Genomic DNA, 16,575 nt, shown 5'->3' with positions numbered 1-16,575 from the left:
CACTCCACACAAACTGACGCTCACTTCATACAAACCGACCCTCACTCCACACAAACCGACCCTCACTCTCCACACAAACCAACCCTCACTCCACACAAACTGACCCTCACTCCACACAAACCGACCCTCACTCCACACAAACCGACGCTCACTCTCCACACAAATTGACCCTCACTCCACACAAACTGACCCTCACTCCACACAAACTGACCCTCACTCTCCACACAAACCAACCCTCACTCCACACAAACCGACCCTCACTCCACACAAACCGACCCTCACTCTCCACACAAACTGACCCTCACTCCATACAAACCGACCCTCACTCTCCACACAAACTGACCCTCACTCCACACAAACTGACCCTCACTCCACACAAACTGACCCTCACTCTCCACACAAACTGACCCTCACTCCACACAAACTGACCCTCACTCCACACAAACTGACCCTCACTCTCCACACAAACCAACCCTCACTCCACACAAACCGACCCTCACTCCACACAAACCGACCCTCACTCTCCACACAAACTGACCCTCACTCCACACAAACCGACCCTCACTCCACACAAACTGACCGTCACTCAGCTGTTCTCTCTCACTCTGCCCAGTCCAGTGGCAGGCTCCAATAACCAGAGGCTATCTGATTGATGTCACTGAAACGGGCTCTAACTGACAAAGCATCTCGATGTCAATCATTCAAGCACACAGAATGGAAACCTGTCTGAGTCTGAAATCCTCAATTGGCCCCAGGGGGAGCTTTCCTTTCCTTCCAGCTCCTTCATGCACTGCTTCATCAGTCAAGGATTGTGATAAGTCACTGAAGTTAATATGGAGCAGCTTCAGAGGCACAGCCTCATCATTAACCCATGCATTCCTCCACAAAGACAGTGTTTGGTTTGCTGCAGATTACTAGCCTCTGATTTACTCATTTTCAGTTCATTGGGATGTCTCCGAGGTGTCCCTGCAAACTTCAGCGGGCTATTCTTCAAACATGAGCCAGAAGCCCATTACCATGGAGCACCCACCCTGCCAACCATCGATGAAGTCTGAAGTGCCAATCAGTTTCAATTGCACCAATGCCGACGTGCCCTCTGCCAGAGGGGTGGGAGGAAATCCCGACTTCAACTTGGGGGAGACTGAGTAGCCAGCTCTCTCCTCCCTCCGACTGGAGGAAAACAGCTCTGTGATCAAGATGGTGAATGAGACCCTTTTAGGAAATGGCAAGGGAGGTGGATTTAATTCCCAATGAAGGACTCCCAACCCTAGAGTGCCAGACCCAGTGATAAGTTTTAAGGTCACTCAACTAACCCCACCTCAACGGGAACCATCATGTTTGAGATGCTGTAAATTTCTGAGGAGAACTCACCCACAAATATTGAGGGAGGCTTCTGGTCAGCTATTTAGGCTGAGAGTATATGTCACTGTTCAATCCCCTGACCCTTTGTCTCTCTCACAGAGCTGTCATTAGGAACAAAGACTGATCAGCTACCAAACAAACAGCACTGAGGCAGGGAGCAATGGTCAAAGATTATCTTGGAAGTCACAGCTTTGAAAATCCATGCACTGGGTGGGGGGGAGGAGGAGGTGGGGGGATAGGGAGTGGGGGCTCCGTGTTCCTGGTCCCAGCTACGGTCCAAGTTGCTGCTTCAATCAGTCAGACAGTCAGGCTGTTTTATGAACGGGCAAGGCACTGTCAGTTCCCAACCTCCACTCCACCACCAACTCACCTCAGCAAAAAGAGAGGGAGGCAGGTGGGGAGGGGGAGGCGAAACCAACACAGCACAGTCTCAGACACTGAGAGAAACAGCAAAGTCAGATTTGGACAGACAAGAAAGACAGACCAACACGGCACAGAGAGAGAGAGACAGAAACAGAGAAAGGGGAGTGAGACGGAGTGGGAAAGAGTGACAGAGAAAGCCAAAAGGGAGGTGCAGTAGGAGACGGTGACAAATTGGGAGGTATACAGTCAGAGAGAGGGAAGAGAGGTAGAAAGAGAGATGCAGTGGGAGACAGTGACAAATGGGCAGATATACAGTGAGAGAGAGAGAAAGACAAACAGAAATAAGTGGATAGAAACAGATACAGAAACTGTAAAGGAAATGTGAACACCAGTCTCATCTCCACCAGCAATGTCCTAAACAATATACGCCCAAGCGAACCTGTTCTCGTCCCAATTTTGCATTCTACTTTCCTGTGGTTTTTCAAGCAGGGCCTCAGGTAAGGTAATAATGCACCAATCCCGAAATATACTTCAAACACAAAATCTCAGCAGGTTCTGGCAACATTTGTGGTGGGAAAACAGAGTTAACATTTCCAATCCACTGACCCTTCTTCAGAATTAAAGGGGATTCGTATTGGGCTCAAAACATCAATCCTGTGCTTCTCTCCACAGGGGTCTGCCAGACCAGCTGAGTTTCTCCAACAATTTCTGTGCTTGTTTTCAGATTTCTGGCACCCACAGTATTTTGCTTCCTTTGAACATGTTACACTGAGATGCCTGTATTCCAACTGCCCCAATCAACGACAATCACTCGTGAGAGGAAGCAATGGCCTAGTGGTATTATCGCTGGACTGTTAATCTAGAGACCCAGATAATGTTCTGGGGACCTGGGTTTGAATCCCGCCATGGCAGGTGATGTAATTTAAGTTCAATAAATATCTGGATTTAAGAATCTAATGATGACCATGAATCCATTGTCAATTGTCAGGAAAAACCATTTGGTTCCCCAATGCCCTTTAGGGAAGGAAGCTGCCATCCTTACCTAGTCTGACCTACTTGTGACTCCAGACCCACAGCAATGCGGTTGACTCTGGGCAATTAGGTATGGGCAATGAATGCTGGCCTAGCCAGTGATGCCCTCATCCCGTGAATGAATAAAGAAAACAAAACAACTCACCAATGGTCTCTAATCTCAGGTATGAACCACTGCCCAATCCCAGATCCAGCTCCCCCCACCCCATGAGGCTCACCTTCTTGGTATAGTCCATTGCTTTCAGAATTGAAAGGTTCAGGGTCTCCAAGCAGGCGAGCACATCCTCATAATCTCCCATGTGCGAGGCAAAGTAATCTAGGAGGATTGAGAACAGAACATGGATTAATGGTTTGGTCTGGTCTTCACTCCAGTAACTGATGTGACGATGCTGTAACTTTGAAAGGTTATTTTGTCCTGGGCTTTTTGAGAAGGGAGGTTGTAAGGCAGAGGCTCTGAACTGGCTGCTGAAGACATCTTGAGTAAACAGCTTGGGAGGCCGTGGTTTTGTTTTTTATTTAAAAGCAGCCTGAATGGATGTGGCCGGCTCTCACAGATCTCGATTTCTGGCTTTTGGTTTGCTCAGTAGCATCAGAAGATGTTCAGGGTCTCAGAAGATTCAGAGCTTAGGTGAATGATTCCTTGCCGCTACTTTCTCTGAAATTTCTCTTGAAGTTTTTTTTTGCCTCCTGGTTTGGAGAACTGCATGTAAGAATCAATGTCTGAATTTGCCTTTTTTGCCAAGAGGTGTGTTTATGGGATGTTACTATATTGGAACAGGTAATAAGTAATAGGTTCTGTACCTATTATTCACTTAGGTTTTCCAGTAGTTAAGTTAGTCTAGATCCCTCTTTCATTGGTTGCATTTTAACTACAGTATTTAAATAATTTGTGTTTTGCTTAACGTCGAGTATTTTGACCAGAGACATCATGTCTGGAACACGGTACTTCCCATCTACCATTAAAATAACAGAGGGGAGGTGATGGCCTAGTGGTATTATCACTGGACTGTTAATCCAGAGACCCAGATAACATTCCAGTGACCTAGGCTCAAATCCCACCATGGCAAATGGTAGAGTTTGAATTTAAAAAAAAAAAAAGTCTGGAATTAAGAATCTAAAGAGGACCATAAATCCATTGTTCATTGTTGTAAAAACCCATCTAGTCATTAATGTCCTTTAGGGAAGGAAACTGCCATCCTTACCTGGTATGGCCTACATGTGACTCCAGACCCATAGTAATGTGGTTGACTCTGAACTACCCTCTGGACAATTAGGGATGGGCACTAAATGCTGCCTGGCCAGTGACATTTTTATCCCATTAATGAATAAAAAAAAAGTTAGGGTCTAGGTTACCTTCTTAAAATATTTTGAGGGGGTCTGGTGTGGTCCCGAGCACTGAGCATGTCCTCGAGCGATCATCCATGAGTGGTGTTCCCCTATTCTTCACTCAAGGTTGCTGACCCTCCCTGGGGCACCAGAGCCCCCTCTCACCCACCAAAACACAGGTCTGACATCCTCAAAAATGAAGTGTCTGTGAGCTGTTTGGCAGCACGGAGTCATAAAGGAAGGCTCTCAAATGTTACCTCTCGTTCTCTCTGCACAGGTACTGACAGGCCGGCTGAGTTTCTCCAGCATTCTCGCGTTTTGTTTTAATGAGAGGACATTTCACTGAAGGGGGCATCTCATCCTGTTGGCACTCACGTGGTTACTCACAGGAGAGGCACAGAATGGATATCAGGGATGGAAAATCCAAGCTGATTGAGGTGGAAAGGACAACACTGAAACACCAGAGTCGTAGAGACATGCAGCACGGGAAACAGACCCTTCAGCCCAACTCGTCCATGCCGACCAGATACCCTAAACTGATCTAGACCCATTTGCCAGCATTTGCCCCTTTATCCTCTAAACCCTTCCTACTCATACACACATTCAGACGCCTCTTAAATGTATTGTACCAGCCCCCACCACTTCCTCTGGCAGCTCATTCCATACACGCACCACCCTCTGCGTGAAAACGTTACCCCTCAAGTCCCTTTTAAATCTTTCCTCTCTCACTTTAAACCTATGCCCGTTTGTTCTGGACTCTCCTACCCTGGGTAAAAGACCTTGCCTATTCACCCTGTCCATGCCCCTCATGATTTTATAAACCTCTATAAGGTCGACCCTCAGCTTGCTATGCTCCAGGGAAAATAACTTCAGCCTAAGAACTTGGAAACGAGGACCCTGATGTGAACCAGAGTTTTACTTCCGGGTATACAAGACAACTTCCAAACAGGAGCATCATTCCCAAGTGCTCCTGACTTTTTTTCTCTCTCCTTCTGCAATCAGAAGGAGGCCATTCAGCCCATCATGCCTGCATTGGTTCTGTTACCTTGTGCTAATTCCCGCCTACTCACCATATCCCTTTGCACCATTACTCTCCAAATAACCATCCAGTGCCCCACTTGCATGCATCTATTGAGCCTGCCTCCACCACATTTCCAGGGAGTGACATCAATTCAACTCCTTACTGATACTGGGCCTGAGATTATCTACCAGGCCACTGACCCAGTCCAGGATTCCAAGGATACTGAGTTGGCCATTTAGGACTAAGATGAGAGGAAATTTCTTCTCCCAGAGAGTGGCGAGCCTGTGGAATTGTTTGCTACAGGAAGCGGTGAAGCCAAAACAATGAATGTTTCCAACAAAGAGTTAGATATCGGCTAAAGGAATCAAAGGGGAGAAAACGGGAACAAGGTACTGGGTTGGATGATCAGCCACGATCATACTAATGACAGAACAGGTTCGAAGGGCCGAATGGTCTACTCCTGCTCCTAATTTCTACATTTTGATGATTTCCAATTCCCTGCTGCAACACCGCTCACAAGCCTCTGGCATGCCCAGCCGATTTCCCAAGGGCCAGGCCAATCAATCATGGGCAGCGTTCGATTTCGGATGGGGATGGGTGATGGTCTAAGGCCAATGGGAGCATGTGCAGCACTAACACATCAGCAATCCCTGACATGGGAACTGCAAGTTCTGAATGGACGAGGAGGGAGAGGATAACACAGTGTAGAAGAGCCATCAGGAGATGGGGCAACTTCTTTTTTTCAGTCTCGAACTGCCACAGCACCTCAGTTGTGCTAATGGAGGGACAAACCCTCCTTGGGACGGTCAGCTGTGGCCCAGTTATTGGCTATGCCTCATGCCAACTTTCACCTTCCATCTCCAAACCAAACCCCCCACCCCCCTACTACCATCACTTCTTGGGCTCAGGGCTAAATTAGAATCCCTGTCCTTAAGCGTGAACCTTCCACAAATCTAATGGACGTGAATAACATACCGAGCTATGATGGGCTAGGCCCATGGCTTAGAGAACACTCTGCATCCCATTCTCACTCTGCACTGTGTGCCTCACTCCTACACAGTGCCATGTCGTTGAGCTGAATCCTGTCAATGATGTGGATTCCTTGTGTAATTGGAACACTGCCCCAGTTCCATAATTTTTTCTCTCTCTCTCTGCTTGTTTGGCTGGAACTCAACTTTGAAATGCCAGTGGTCTGCATGCAAAGTACACTCTACTTGAGTCTTGGGGGGACGCAGAACTTGAGAATTGCTGGAAAACGACACAATTTGTCAAAACGTGTCATCTTGCGCTCGTCAGGACTATTTGCAAGAACACCACCAAAGGGGAAAGCAACATTTATACTGTATGAGAGCAGAGGGCTGATTGGTTGGCACGTGGACTCCATGGCAACACTTATACCAACCAGAGCCTAGTTGCCAACCAAACAGCTCTCCTATCTCATCCACCTTTTGGTTTTCCCCATGAAATGGCATTCTTGCAAACTCTTCTGATGAGTGACACTTTGATAAAATAAGTCCTTTCTCAGCAATACTTGGGAAAGTCTCTCATTGATGGAACTTGCTGTCAGTTGACAATGCAGCAGGTACAGGTGCACTATGACCAAACAAGGATGCTCCTCATCACAGTCACCACCTTTCGGCCCAACTCCATGGTCCAGAACATAAGAAATATTGTGGGCAGAATGAGTGCTGTTGCAAATTTCAATCTCACTGGTAAGTATTTCACGTTCAATTAGATGCACTTTAATCATGTGTGAGCACATTGCTGCCGGAGACTAATAACAAATGAATTGTACTGGCACAGCTCATGGTTGACATGCATTGATGGTTACAGGGGGGTTTTTCCTTCATGATGGAAGAAATAATGTTGTGTTTTTTTTCTCGGCCACTCTTTATTGAATGTTCACGTGAGTGTCCAGTGTCATCATAGAAATCATAGAATCCCTATAGTGTGGAAGCAGGCCATTCAGCCCATTGAGTCTGCACTGAACCTCTGAAGAGCATCCCACCCAGACCCACACCCCCTACCCTATTCCTGTAATCCTGCATTTCCCATCCACCTAGCCTGCACATCCCTGAACACTATGGGCAATTTAACATGGCCAATCCACCTAGCCTGCACATCCCTGAACACTATGGGCAATTTAACATGGCCAATCCACCTAGCCTGCACATCCCTGAACACTATGGGCAATTTAGCATGGCCAATCCACCTAGCCTGCACATCTTTGGACTTTGTCCTTACTACACAATGGGCCATGACTAAACACACAGGTTCAGCATGACCTCCATACTGTCTGGGATCTCAGTCCCTGGGAGTAGTTATTGCAGATGAACCTAAAGCCCTGTAAGGACCTGGTGGCCAACACACCGGGTTGGACCCAATAGCCAAGCAGATAAACTGACACTGCCAGCAACCCCACCACCACTTCCCAACCCCCACCCCCCGCAACATGCAGGCCCATCTGACTTTGCATGGCCCAGACCCCACTCCACATGCACTGTCATCTGCCTTGCCCCTTTGGGTCCCAATTCTCCCTGGAAGCTGCCATTTGGCTCCTCCTCCTTTCTCTTGTGCCACAGATTTGTTCAACACAACCGAAAAGAAAAATCCAACCCAGTCTCTCGGAACCTGATCTGTTAACTCCCTCACTCTCTGTTGAACCACTGCTCCCTCCCTCTCACTCAATCTTGCATTTTGCGATCTCCATCCAGTGAGACATCTTTGAACGTGTGAGGACCAAAGGGCATGCTGGAACAGCAGGAAAGGTCTCGCTGAGGATATGGGCCCCTGTTCCCCCCGGTTCACTGGGTATAGGCAAATTTCACCCCAACTCGTGTTTGTGGTCGCTGATTCCAGGGAATGAGTGAGGTGACCCAAAGGGATCTGTGGCTGGGGGTTGGAGAGGTCGGGGAGGGGCGTGAGGTATAAATGGGTACCAGTGAGAGGATCTGGGGTGTCTTTAAGTGACAGAGCTCACTGTGTTCAGTTTGGGATCAGTGAGAATGTGTTGTGGGGGTTTCAGTGACTTTGATCATTGAGGGGGGATCTGTGATTAAAGCAGACTCAGTACTTCAGCTCAGGGTACCCCTGTGTAAGTGGATAGTGATTGAACTCAAACTCTGCTTCTATTGAGCAAAGTTGAGATGTGTGTAAGCCTCTACCTGTGTGTGTGTGTGTGTGTGTGTGTGTGTGTATGTGTGTGTGTGTGTGTGGGCCTGGGCCTGTGTCTGTATGTCTGTCTGCCTCTGTCTCGTCTGTGTGTGTGTACGTGTGTCTGTTTGTGTGTGTGTCTGTATCTCTATGTATGTCAGTGTGTATTTGTGTGTTGTGTCTGTGTTTTTAATTTGTGTGTTTGTTAGTCTTTGCCTGACTGTGACTGTTTATATGTCTGCCTGTCCCTGTCTCATCCATATGTGGGTGCCTGTGTGTGCATATATGTCTGTGTGTGTCTGTGTGTGGGTGTGTGTCAGTAACTCTTTATGTGTGTGTCTGTACTTGAGCCTATATGTGTGTCTGTGCCTCTGTATATGTGTGTCTGTGCCTCTGTATATGTGTCTCTGTGCTCATGCCCATTTATGTGTGTTTTGCCTGTGTCTGTCTGACTCTGTGTGTGTTTTTATGTATATTAGTGTCTGTGTATGATTGTATGTGTGCATTTGTCTTTGTCTGTCCATATGTGTACAATTGTATACACCTGTGTTTGTGTGTTTTTTGTGTATATCTGTATGTGCGTGTGTATTTGTGTATATCAGTATGTTTGGTGCTTTTGTCTGTGTGTGGGACTGGGATTAGTTATTTGGGTGCAGTCAGATGAGCGCTGATGTTAATACTGGTCACTGTGTTCAGTGACATTTTGCTGTCAGTTTTTATTTTTAACTGAAGGTATCGAGTAGGGAGCAGGTGTGTAAGCAGCTCTGAGAGAGGAAGTGAGAGAAGATTCTGACTGGGATTCACTGACACCTCCATTCCTGAAAGTTATCTTACTGTGATTCTAATAGAATCCTCATCACTTTGCAAAAATACTATGCAAAAACCAGGATAAATCAGCAGCTCGTGCACATGTGTTTGTGTATGTGTGTCTACATCCAAGTGGATGTCTGCATTTACCTGTGTCTGAGTGTGTGCATCTGTATCTGTCTGTGTCTGAGTGTGTTTGGCTGTACCTCTGTATGTTTGAGTCTGAGTGTATGTGTCTGTATCTGTTTGTGTCTGAGTGTGTTTGGCTGTATCTCTGTATGTTTGAGTCTGAGTGTGTCTGACTATGTGCATCTGTGTAGGAGTATGTATTGGTGCCTGCAGCTGAGCCTGTGTCGGCCTGTCTGTCTCTGTGTGTCTGCGTCTGAGTGTGTGCATGTGTGTCTTTGTGTGTATATGCCTGTACCTGAGTATGCGTGCATGTGTTGTCTATCTGTCTGTGGCTGCCTGTGTGTGCATCAATGCTGTATGTACCCTCTGTGTCTGTCTGCATGTGTCTGTTTGTGCATCTGTGTGTGTCTGTGTCTATATGTGTGTATCTGTGTGTATCTGTGTGAGTGAGTGTGTCTGTGTGAGTGTGTGCACTATCATAATCTGAAGTAAAGCAGTTGGAAACCAGCTATCTGACAATTGACCTGTATCAGATCTTGATTAGGACACACGCAAAATATGGTGAACATTCTGGACACCATATTTGAAACAATAACATGGAGACATTGGCAAAGGGAAGAGTTTACCAGAGTGATAACAGGATTGGGAGATTATAGCTATTGGGAAAGATTGAACTGGCTGACTTTCTTTTCTCTAGAAAAATGATTTTTGAGGGCTGATCTCGAGGACTTTCAGATTTTCAAAAGGTTTGATAGGATAGGCATGGATGCTTCCACTTGCGAACAGAAATAGAACCAGAAGCATAATGTCAGCAAGTCACGAATAAATCCAATGGGGAATTCAGGAGAAATTTCATGAGAAACTACTCTCCCTGCAGACAATGTGAGAACGTGGAACTACCTACAACAAACGTGAATAATAACAGATGCATTCAGAGGCAAGTGTGAAAAAGTGCCTGAGGCAGGATGGGTCTATCGATATTTGGATGAACTAAGTAGGAACACCAGCAGAGACCTTTTGGTCTGCTTCTGCCCTGTAAAAATATTAAAATGACTTATGTCTGCAAAAGTCAATCTAATCCCCAGGATAGACTGCTTATTACCCTGAGGCTATGTCAGCAGAGGGAAGAGGCTCTCATTATTCTGTGATTTGATCACTGAGGGTGAGACAATTTATTCACTTCCATGAAGCCCCTGGTGCTTCAGGGAGAATGGTGTGACTGAAAATAGTGGAGACTGCACCCTCTCCAGCCCCAGCTTTGAATCCCAGGCCCCCCACATACTGCCTAATTGTCTGAGCTCAGTTCTGGAAGTATGTTGCCAATTTCAGGAGTCCACTCAATGTTGGAAGTTTGATGTGGCAGTTTAATGTCTAGCTCAGTGCCAATTATAAAGCTGGCACGATTCAGCGACACATCAAATGCAGTCCAAAGAATTGGTATTTCTGACCAGTGAGAGGTGCCAACCTAATTTCAAAGGCCATGGGCAGGTCTGGCACCAGGATGGGAGTAAGGTACATCAGGGCACATGTCGCCCAGTCTCTGCTGTTAGAGAGAAGCCTCGTGCAAGCTCCCCCAGACTGGCATCACCTCCGCCAACACTGCAGCTGACTTGGCCAGCAAGATTGAGGTGTGCTACGGCACCACAGCTATCCCAGAAGCCTCAGGTGTTGTGGATGTCCTCTATTTGAGCTGTACGGCCAATGGAAGGAGGCAAAGCTCGCACATTTACAGTAGCAAGTTGGATGCCTGAACACATTTCTCTGCTGTGAACACACACTGACCATGGAGGTCCTTTGGCCCATTAGTCCTGATTGAACCTGCTACGTCAGCAGTAGGAGAGATGGATTCTCCAACTTACCACAAAGCTCCTTAGTGTCCACATGACTGCAGCAAACAGAAAGGGAGATAGAAAGACAGACAAGGAGAGAAAAACACATTTATTACTTCAACGCAACAATAGACGGGCAAGAGTACTTTCAGTTTGATGTGACAGAATACTAGAATTTGACGTTTGACTCTAATACCAAAAGTGAAAGATTGCAGTCAGTCACTGACAGGCCCATTCCTTCCCTATTTTCTAATCTTTCCTTCCTCCTGTCTGCTCCCCAATTGTATTCTATCGGGAAAAGTTCAACCAAGCAATAAAACAGGTCAATTTGGCAACTACAGCATTACCATCCAGCTGTATGTATTAATATGTACAGTGTCTCTCAAGTGGTTACCATAGCAACAATGCTATTTTAAGCAATAGGTTGCTGTACTGCGAGCCAACATGATTTTCTCCAGAAAAATCATCCCGGGTTTTAAAGGGGAACTCCAAATGTCCTTGTATCTGACAGGGAGTGGATTATTTACCATAACCAGTTTAAACAATGAGGCCTAAAACTTGGATCAAGCCTGATACCACAAACTGTGTATGTCTGGTCTGGGTACTTACAGCCAAACAGGCTGAAGGTGCCCATAGTGGTCTGACTGGCAGCCCCACCAAAGTCCCAGGTCATTAAGAGATCCTGGCATGGTGGCTCAGTGGTTAGCACTGCTGCCTCACAGCGCCAGGAACCCGGGTTCGATTCCACCCTCAGGTGACTGTCTGTGTGGAGTTTGCACATTCTCCCCATGTCTGCGTGGGTTTCCTCCCACAGTCCAATGATGTGCAGGCTAGGTGGATTGGTAATACTAAATTGCCCATAGTGTTTCAGGGATGTGTAGATTAGGGTGATGGGTCTGGGTGGGATATGGGCTGGTGTGGACTTTTTGGGCCGAAGGGCCTGTTTCCACACTGTAGGGATTCTGAATTAAAAAATACAGCAGTGGCCTTCATTTCCAAAGTGCATCTGGGAGACAGCTCCTTCTCCTCCTCCTGGCTTCAATGCCAAGGTGAGTCACAAAGTCCAAACCCACAATCCTTGATCCAACAACCAACCACTTTCAACCCAGTGTGACTCTCAATTTCTGTCCTCGAGTTCCACGACATTGGCATTGGCACAAGAACCAGGCAACCCTCCCAGTGCTACACTGAGAGAGTGCTGAACTGTCAATGGCACTGTCTTTTTTGCTTGACATGTCAGACCAAGGTTGTGTTTCCTCGCTGCCAACTCATTGCTGGGCAGAGAAGATTCAGGGGAGATGTCCCCGTGTCCTGGTCAATCATTATTGCTGAATCAAAATTGCAACATGATTCGGAGCTGAGAGAATGGCTGCTTATGGGAGACTTACTATGCTCAATTTAGCATGTAAATTTGGAACATTATCATGACAATACTTCAAAAGTACTAACTGTAAGCAGTTTGAAACATTCAAAGATTGTTAAACAAATATATGCCTTTCTGCAATGGGAAGATCATTCTGGAAGAGACTGAAGATTGAAGTGTGTGGAAGTGGTTACTGCTAAAAGAGCTAATTGGTTTCACACTTCACAGGCTATGTTCTGATGATGTGCTTTGTTATCTCCGATTATCTGCATTGTTATATCGAATGGTCAGAGCAGGAGTGCAGCAAATCAATGACACAAACAGAACAAAAGCATTTTCGTTCCAATCTTAATTGTGTGAAACTGACAGTAACTCAGAGCAACTTTAAGCATGGGAACCTTTATAATTGGTCAATGTCAATTTTAGTTCAATAAGTCATCAATAAGACAGTGAGATGAAACCATGACTAAATCAGGAGATTTCAGAGAAATAGGAGAAAAGGCACCCAAAACAATCCACAGAATAAGAGAGGCAGAGAGAGAGGGAGAGAGACTGGGAGAGGATCAACACAAACAGAGCAATATACTACAAAGGAATGAGCAAATCTGCAAAATAAAACTGACCCTTGTCAGAGCAGGTACAGCACAGGGTTAGATACAGAGTAAAGCCCCCTCCACTCTTTGAAACTGAATATAAAGCTCTCTCTATTCTTTTAAACTGAAATTAAAACTCCCTCCACACTGTCCTCATGAGACACTCCCAAGTCAGGTACAGCACGGGGTTATATACAGAGTAAAACTTCCTCTACACTGTTCCTATCAAACCCTTCCAGGACAGGTACAGCACGTGGTTAGATACAGAGTAAAACTCCCTCTACACTGTCCCTATCAAACCCTTCCAGGACAGATACAGCACGGGGTTAGATACAGAGTAAAACTCCCTCTACGCTGTCCCTATCAAACCCTTCCAGGACAGGTACAGCATGGGGTTAGATACAGGGTAAAGCTCCCTCTAGTATTTTTGAATCAACCTGTTCAGAGATGTTATGACATACCTCTGACCTCTGGGATTTTATCCGCGGTTTCCCATCTCAGAGGTAAGGACACTACCATTGTTTGACTAGCGGCTCCTAAAGTTCCTGCTACACCATCCCGTCACCTCAGCTATTAGCTTTAGCATTCCACTTTTCTTCCACCATTGAGGATAATTGTAAAACCAGCTCCCATTGGGACCTGTGTTACATTTTGTGCATTTCCACTCTGTAAATTCAGTCCATGTGGCATAGCCCACGTTGGCTGAGCCGGGATCCCAGTGTGAGTTCTTAGAGTGGCAAGCCAGGGTGACACAGCTAGTGAGGTTTGGACTTCTGTGCAGGTTACTTGCAAGGTGTGCATTGGACACAGAATACAACTGTCTCAAAGCCAGCTGTAGCCATGTACACAACATGAGCTCAAGTCAGATGTGGCTGCTGATTCCAGTATACAGACGCGAACTGGAGGAACTCACTGCTTCTATCTCCAGCAAGCCATCGACACAGATGGTCCTGGCTCAGGTCTACCAGGGGCTGGGGAAGGTTCTGAACTCTGAACAAAATATTTCTGGCTCAGTATCAGGGAAATCCTCGCCCCATCTGTCACGTCTGGTTTAAAGCAGAGTTCCAGCAAATAGGTGGGGTTGGGAGAGGTGGGGGGGAGCGATGTTGGCGTTTGAACTCACAGTCTCTGAGAGCATGACAAACAGATACTTGCATCTGCCATGGAGACTCAGCTGCTGGGCTTTCTACTCAATCCCTCAAACCACCAAAACTCACCGAGCGAGTCTGTCAGAATGAAAGATCTGCAACTGGAAGCCTACTTTCCCTCACCCAATATGTCCCAAAGTGTTTCACAGCCAATGTTTAGAAGCAGAGAAAATTGGAGCAAGAGTGGGCCATTCAGTCATTCAGAGATTGCCAAACCATTCAATATGATCCTCTATCTCTATCCACGCTCTCCCCATGCTCTTTAATAGTTTTACCTTCTAGCAATCTCTTTTTCTTGAACATATTCAGTGTCTTGACCTCCACAGCCTTCTGTGGGAGAGAACAAACCATGCTTCGAGTGAAGGAATTTGTCCCACTTCAGTCCTAACTGGCCTACCCAGTATCCTGATATTGTCCGGGTCTTAGTGAATATTGCCATGAACTGCTTCTGTATCTGAGGGGTCACGAATGGTGAACATTGTACAATCATTGGCAGACAATCCTGCAAGTGCTATTGTTGGAATGTTGTCGGGGCCCGTAGCAGTAATCAGTGTCTCCAACTGTTTCTTGATATCGCGTGGCGTGAATTGAATTGGCTGAAGGCTGGTATCTGTGACGCTGGGGACCACTGGAGGAGGCCGAGATGGATCATCCACTCGGCACTTCTGGCTGCAGGGTGCTGCGAATGCTTCAGCCTTATCTTTTGCACCGATGGGCTCTTCCATCATTGAGGATGGGGATATTTGTGGAGCCTCCTCCTCCAGTGAGTTGTTTAATTGTCCATCAACATTTACAACTGGGTTTGACAGGGCTTCAATCGGATCAGACCCCTGAACTGCACTATCGACTGCCCTGTATTTGCCCCTTCAATACATATTCACTGAAGGACTCCCCAGCTGTCTCACCATACAGCCAGAATGGAGCCGGTGAAGCGATCCTGGCCAATTCTCATCTGTAAGGCCAAGCCCTAGAGAATATCCATGGGGTGAACTGCTGGTCACACTAGCTCCAGATAGAGATTCAGCAGTTAATTTTCAGACAAAGACAGCACCACAACAACGCAGAATACTGCTTAACTAATGTTTTTACCCGACCCCGAACTTTCACAGTTCATAAACTAAACACTACTTGCAGAATGGAGCATGACATCGAGTGAGGAGAACCCAATAAATACTGAGAACAGGCTCAATTACATTGAGCTCTCCAATGCAGTCACGCTAATGTGTATCACACCGGGTCACCTACATTTTATATCGAAGATTGGGAGCACAGGCAGGGCAATTAAACATCAGTTGGAGCTCGACAACAGAATGCAGATATATATATAAAAAAATCTTCAGCATCTTTTTGCAGCGACTCACAAACCAGGAATTTAGGTCTGTCAGCCTCTTTGAAAGAACTGTGCAATTAATCCCACTCCCTTGCTCTTCCCCAAAACTCTGCCACTGTTTTCCTTTGTATTTTAAGTATTTATCTGCTTCTCTTTTCAAGGTTGTTGTTGAATCTGCTTCATGCCACTCCCAGCAGCACCAGGGTAATGGGTGCTGCCGAATTGGCTCAGGTCGACTGGGGAGGCCTTCACTTTGAGCTGGCATTACACAGCAGCTATTTTTCAAACACCCTACACTAAATAGATCATTGGCGAGGACATCTTGAAAAGTAACCATTGACCAAGTCTAATCTGAGGCTGTAATTTCAGTTTAGCCTTCAGCCTCCTGTTTGGGGTCTCCAAAAACAGGTTGCAACCAACTATGTATCTTATCCTTCTTCAGGTCTGTAGAGGAAGTCCTGAAGAAGGGTAATACCTGAAATGTTGACTTCTCCTTTCCTCCAGATGCTGCCTGGCTTGCTGAGTTCTTCCGGCCTTGTGTTTGGCCACCTTGGATTCCAGCATCTGCAGTTTTTTTTGTCTCTAATCGAGTATCTTATCCTTATTGGTTTGTGCCCTCACTGGAGTTCCCAAAAAGCCTACCCAAAAACGGGATGACTGACACATTTACACACTGCATAGGTTTAAACTGACACCGAACAGTCTTCGTGTCACTGAGGAACAGTCAGATACACAAGGAAAGGATTGTCTTACTTGGTGTTGTCAGAGTCGATTGTATGAAAGAGGTTTTCCAGTTCCTCTTCGTTGAGGGTCCCGTCCGAGAAAAAGGCCCGAAATTCATCCAAGGACAGCTTACCATCATCTGAAACCAAACAAACAACAGGGTCATCGGTGACAGGAACAAGCAATCAACACATGTAGCAGCAAAGGACAGCACAGTCTGAAATCAGTGTCACATCGACACACAACACTCCATCCCCCCCAAAGCAGTTATTATTAATAACACACTGTGAAAAGTTCAGGTGCTCTGACAAATCCCTGAGGAATACTGTTTACCACCTCTCAGAAAACACACAGTGTTCACTTTAAGCCTTCTCTCTGCCACACGCCACACAACCT

The 16,575-nt window shown here is 46.3% G+C and overlaps 1 protein-coding gene across 2 annotated transcripts in view; it reads right to left on the bottom strand.

The window, feature by feature from the left end:
- necab2 (N-terminal EF-hand calcium binding protein 2) overlaps positions 1 to 16,575 on the bottom strand; it is a 121,661-nt gene that overhangs the window by 63,606 nt on the left and 41,480 nt on the right. For both annotated transcript variants that reach the window (XM_048605883.1, XM_048605884.1), the window contains exons 3-5: positions 16,210 to 16,318; positions 11,053 to 11,078; positions 2,976 to 3,073 (exon numbers count right to left, since the gene is read on the bottom strand). In XM_048605883.1, the coding sequence (XP_048461840.1) occupies positions 2,976 to 3,073; positions 11,053 to 11,078; positions 16,210 to 16,318 (233 nt within the window). The remainder of the gene's footprint in view (positions 1 to 2,975; positions 3,074 to 11,052; positions 11,079 to 16,209; positions 16,319 to 16,575) is intronic.

The sequence above is a fragment of the Rhincodon typus genome, chromosome 15 (genome assembly GCF_021869965.1).
Source record: "Rhincodon typus isolate 14 chromosome 15, sRhiTyp1.1, whole genome shotgun sequence".
In the NCBI taxonomy this organism is placed as follows: Eukaryota; Metazoa; Chordata; class Chondrichthyes; order Orectolobiformes; family Rhincodontidae; genus Rhincodon; species Rhincodon typus.
This window is presented reverse-complemented; position numbering and strand designations above follow the sequence as displayed.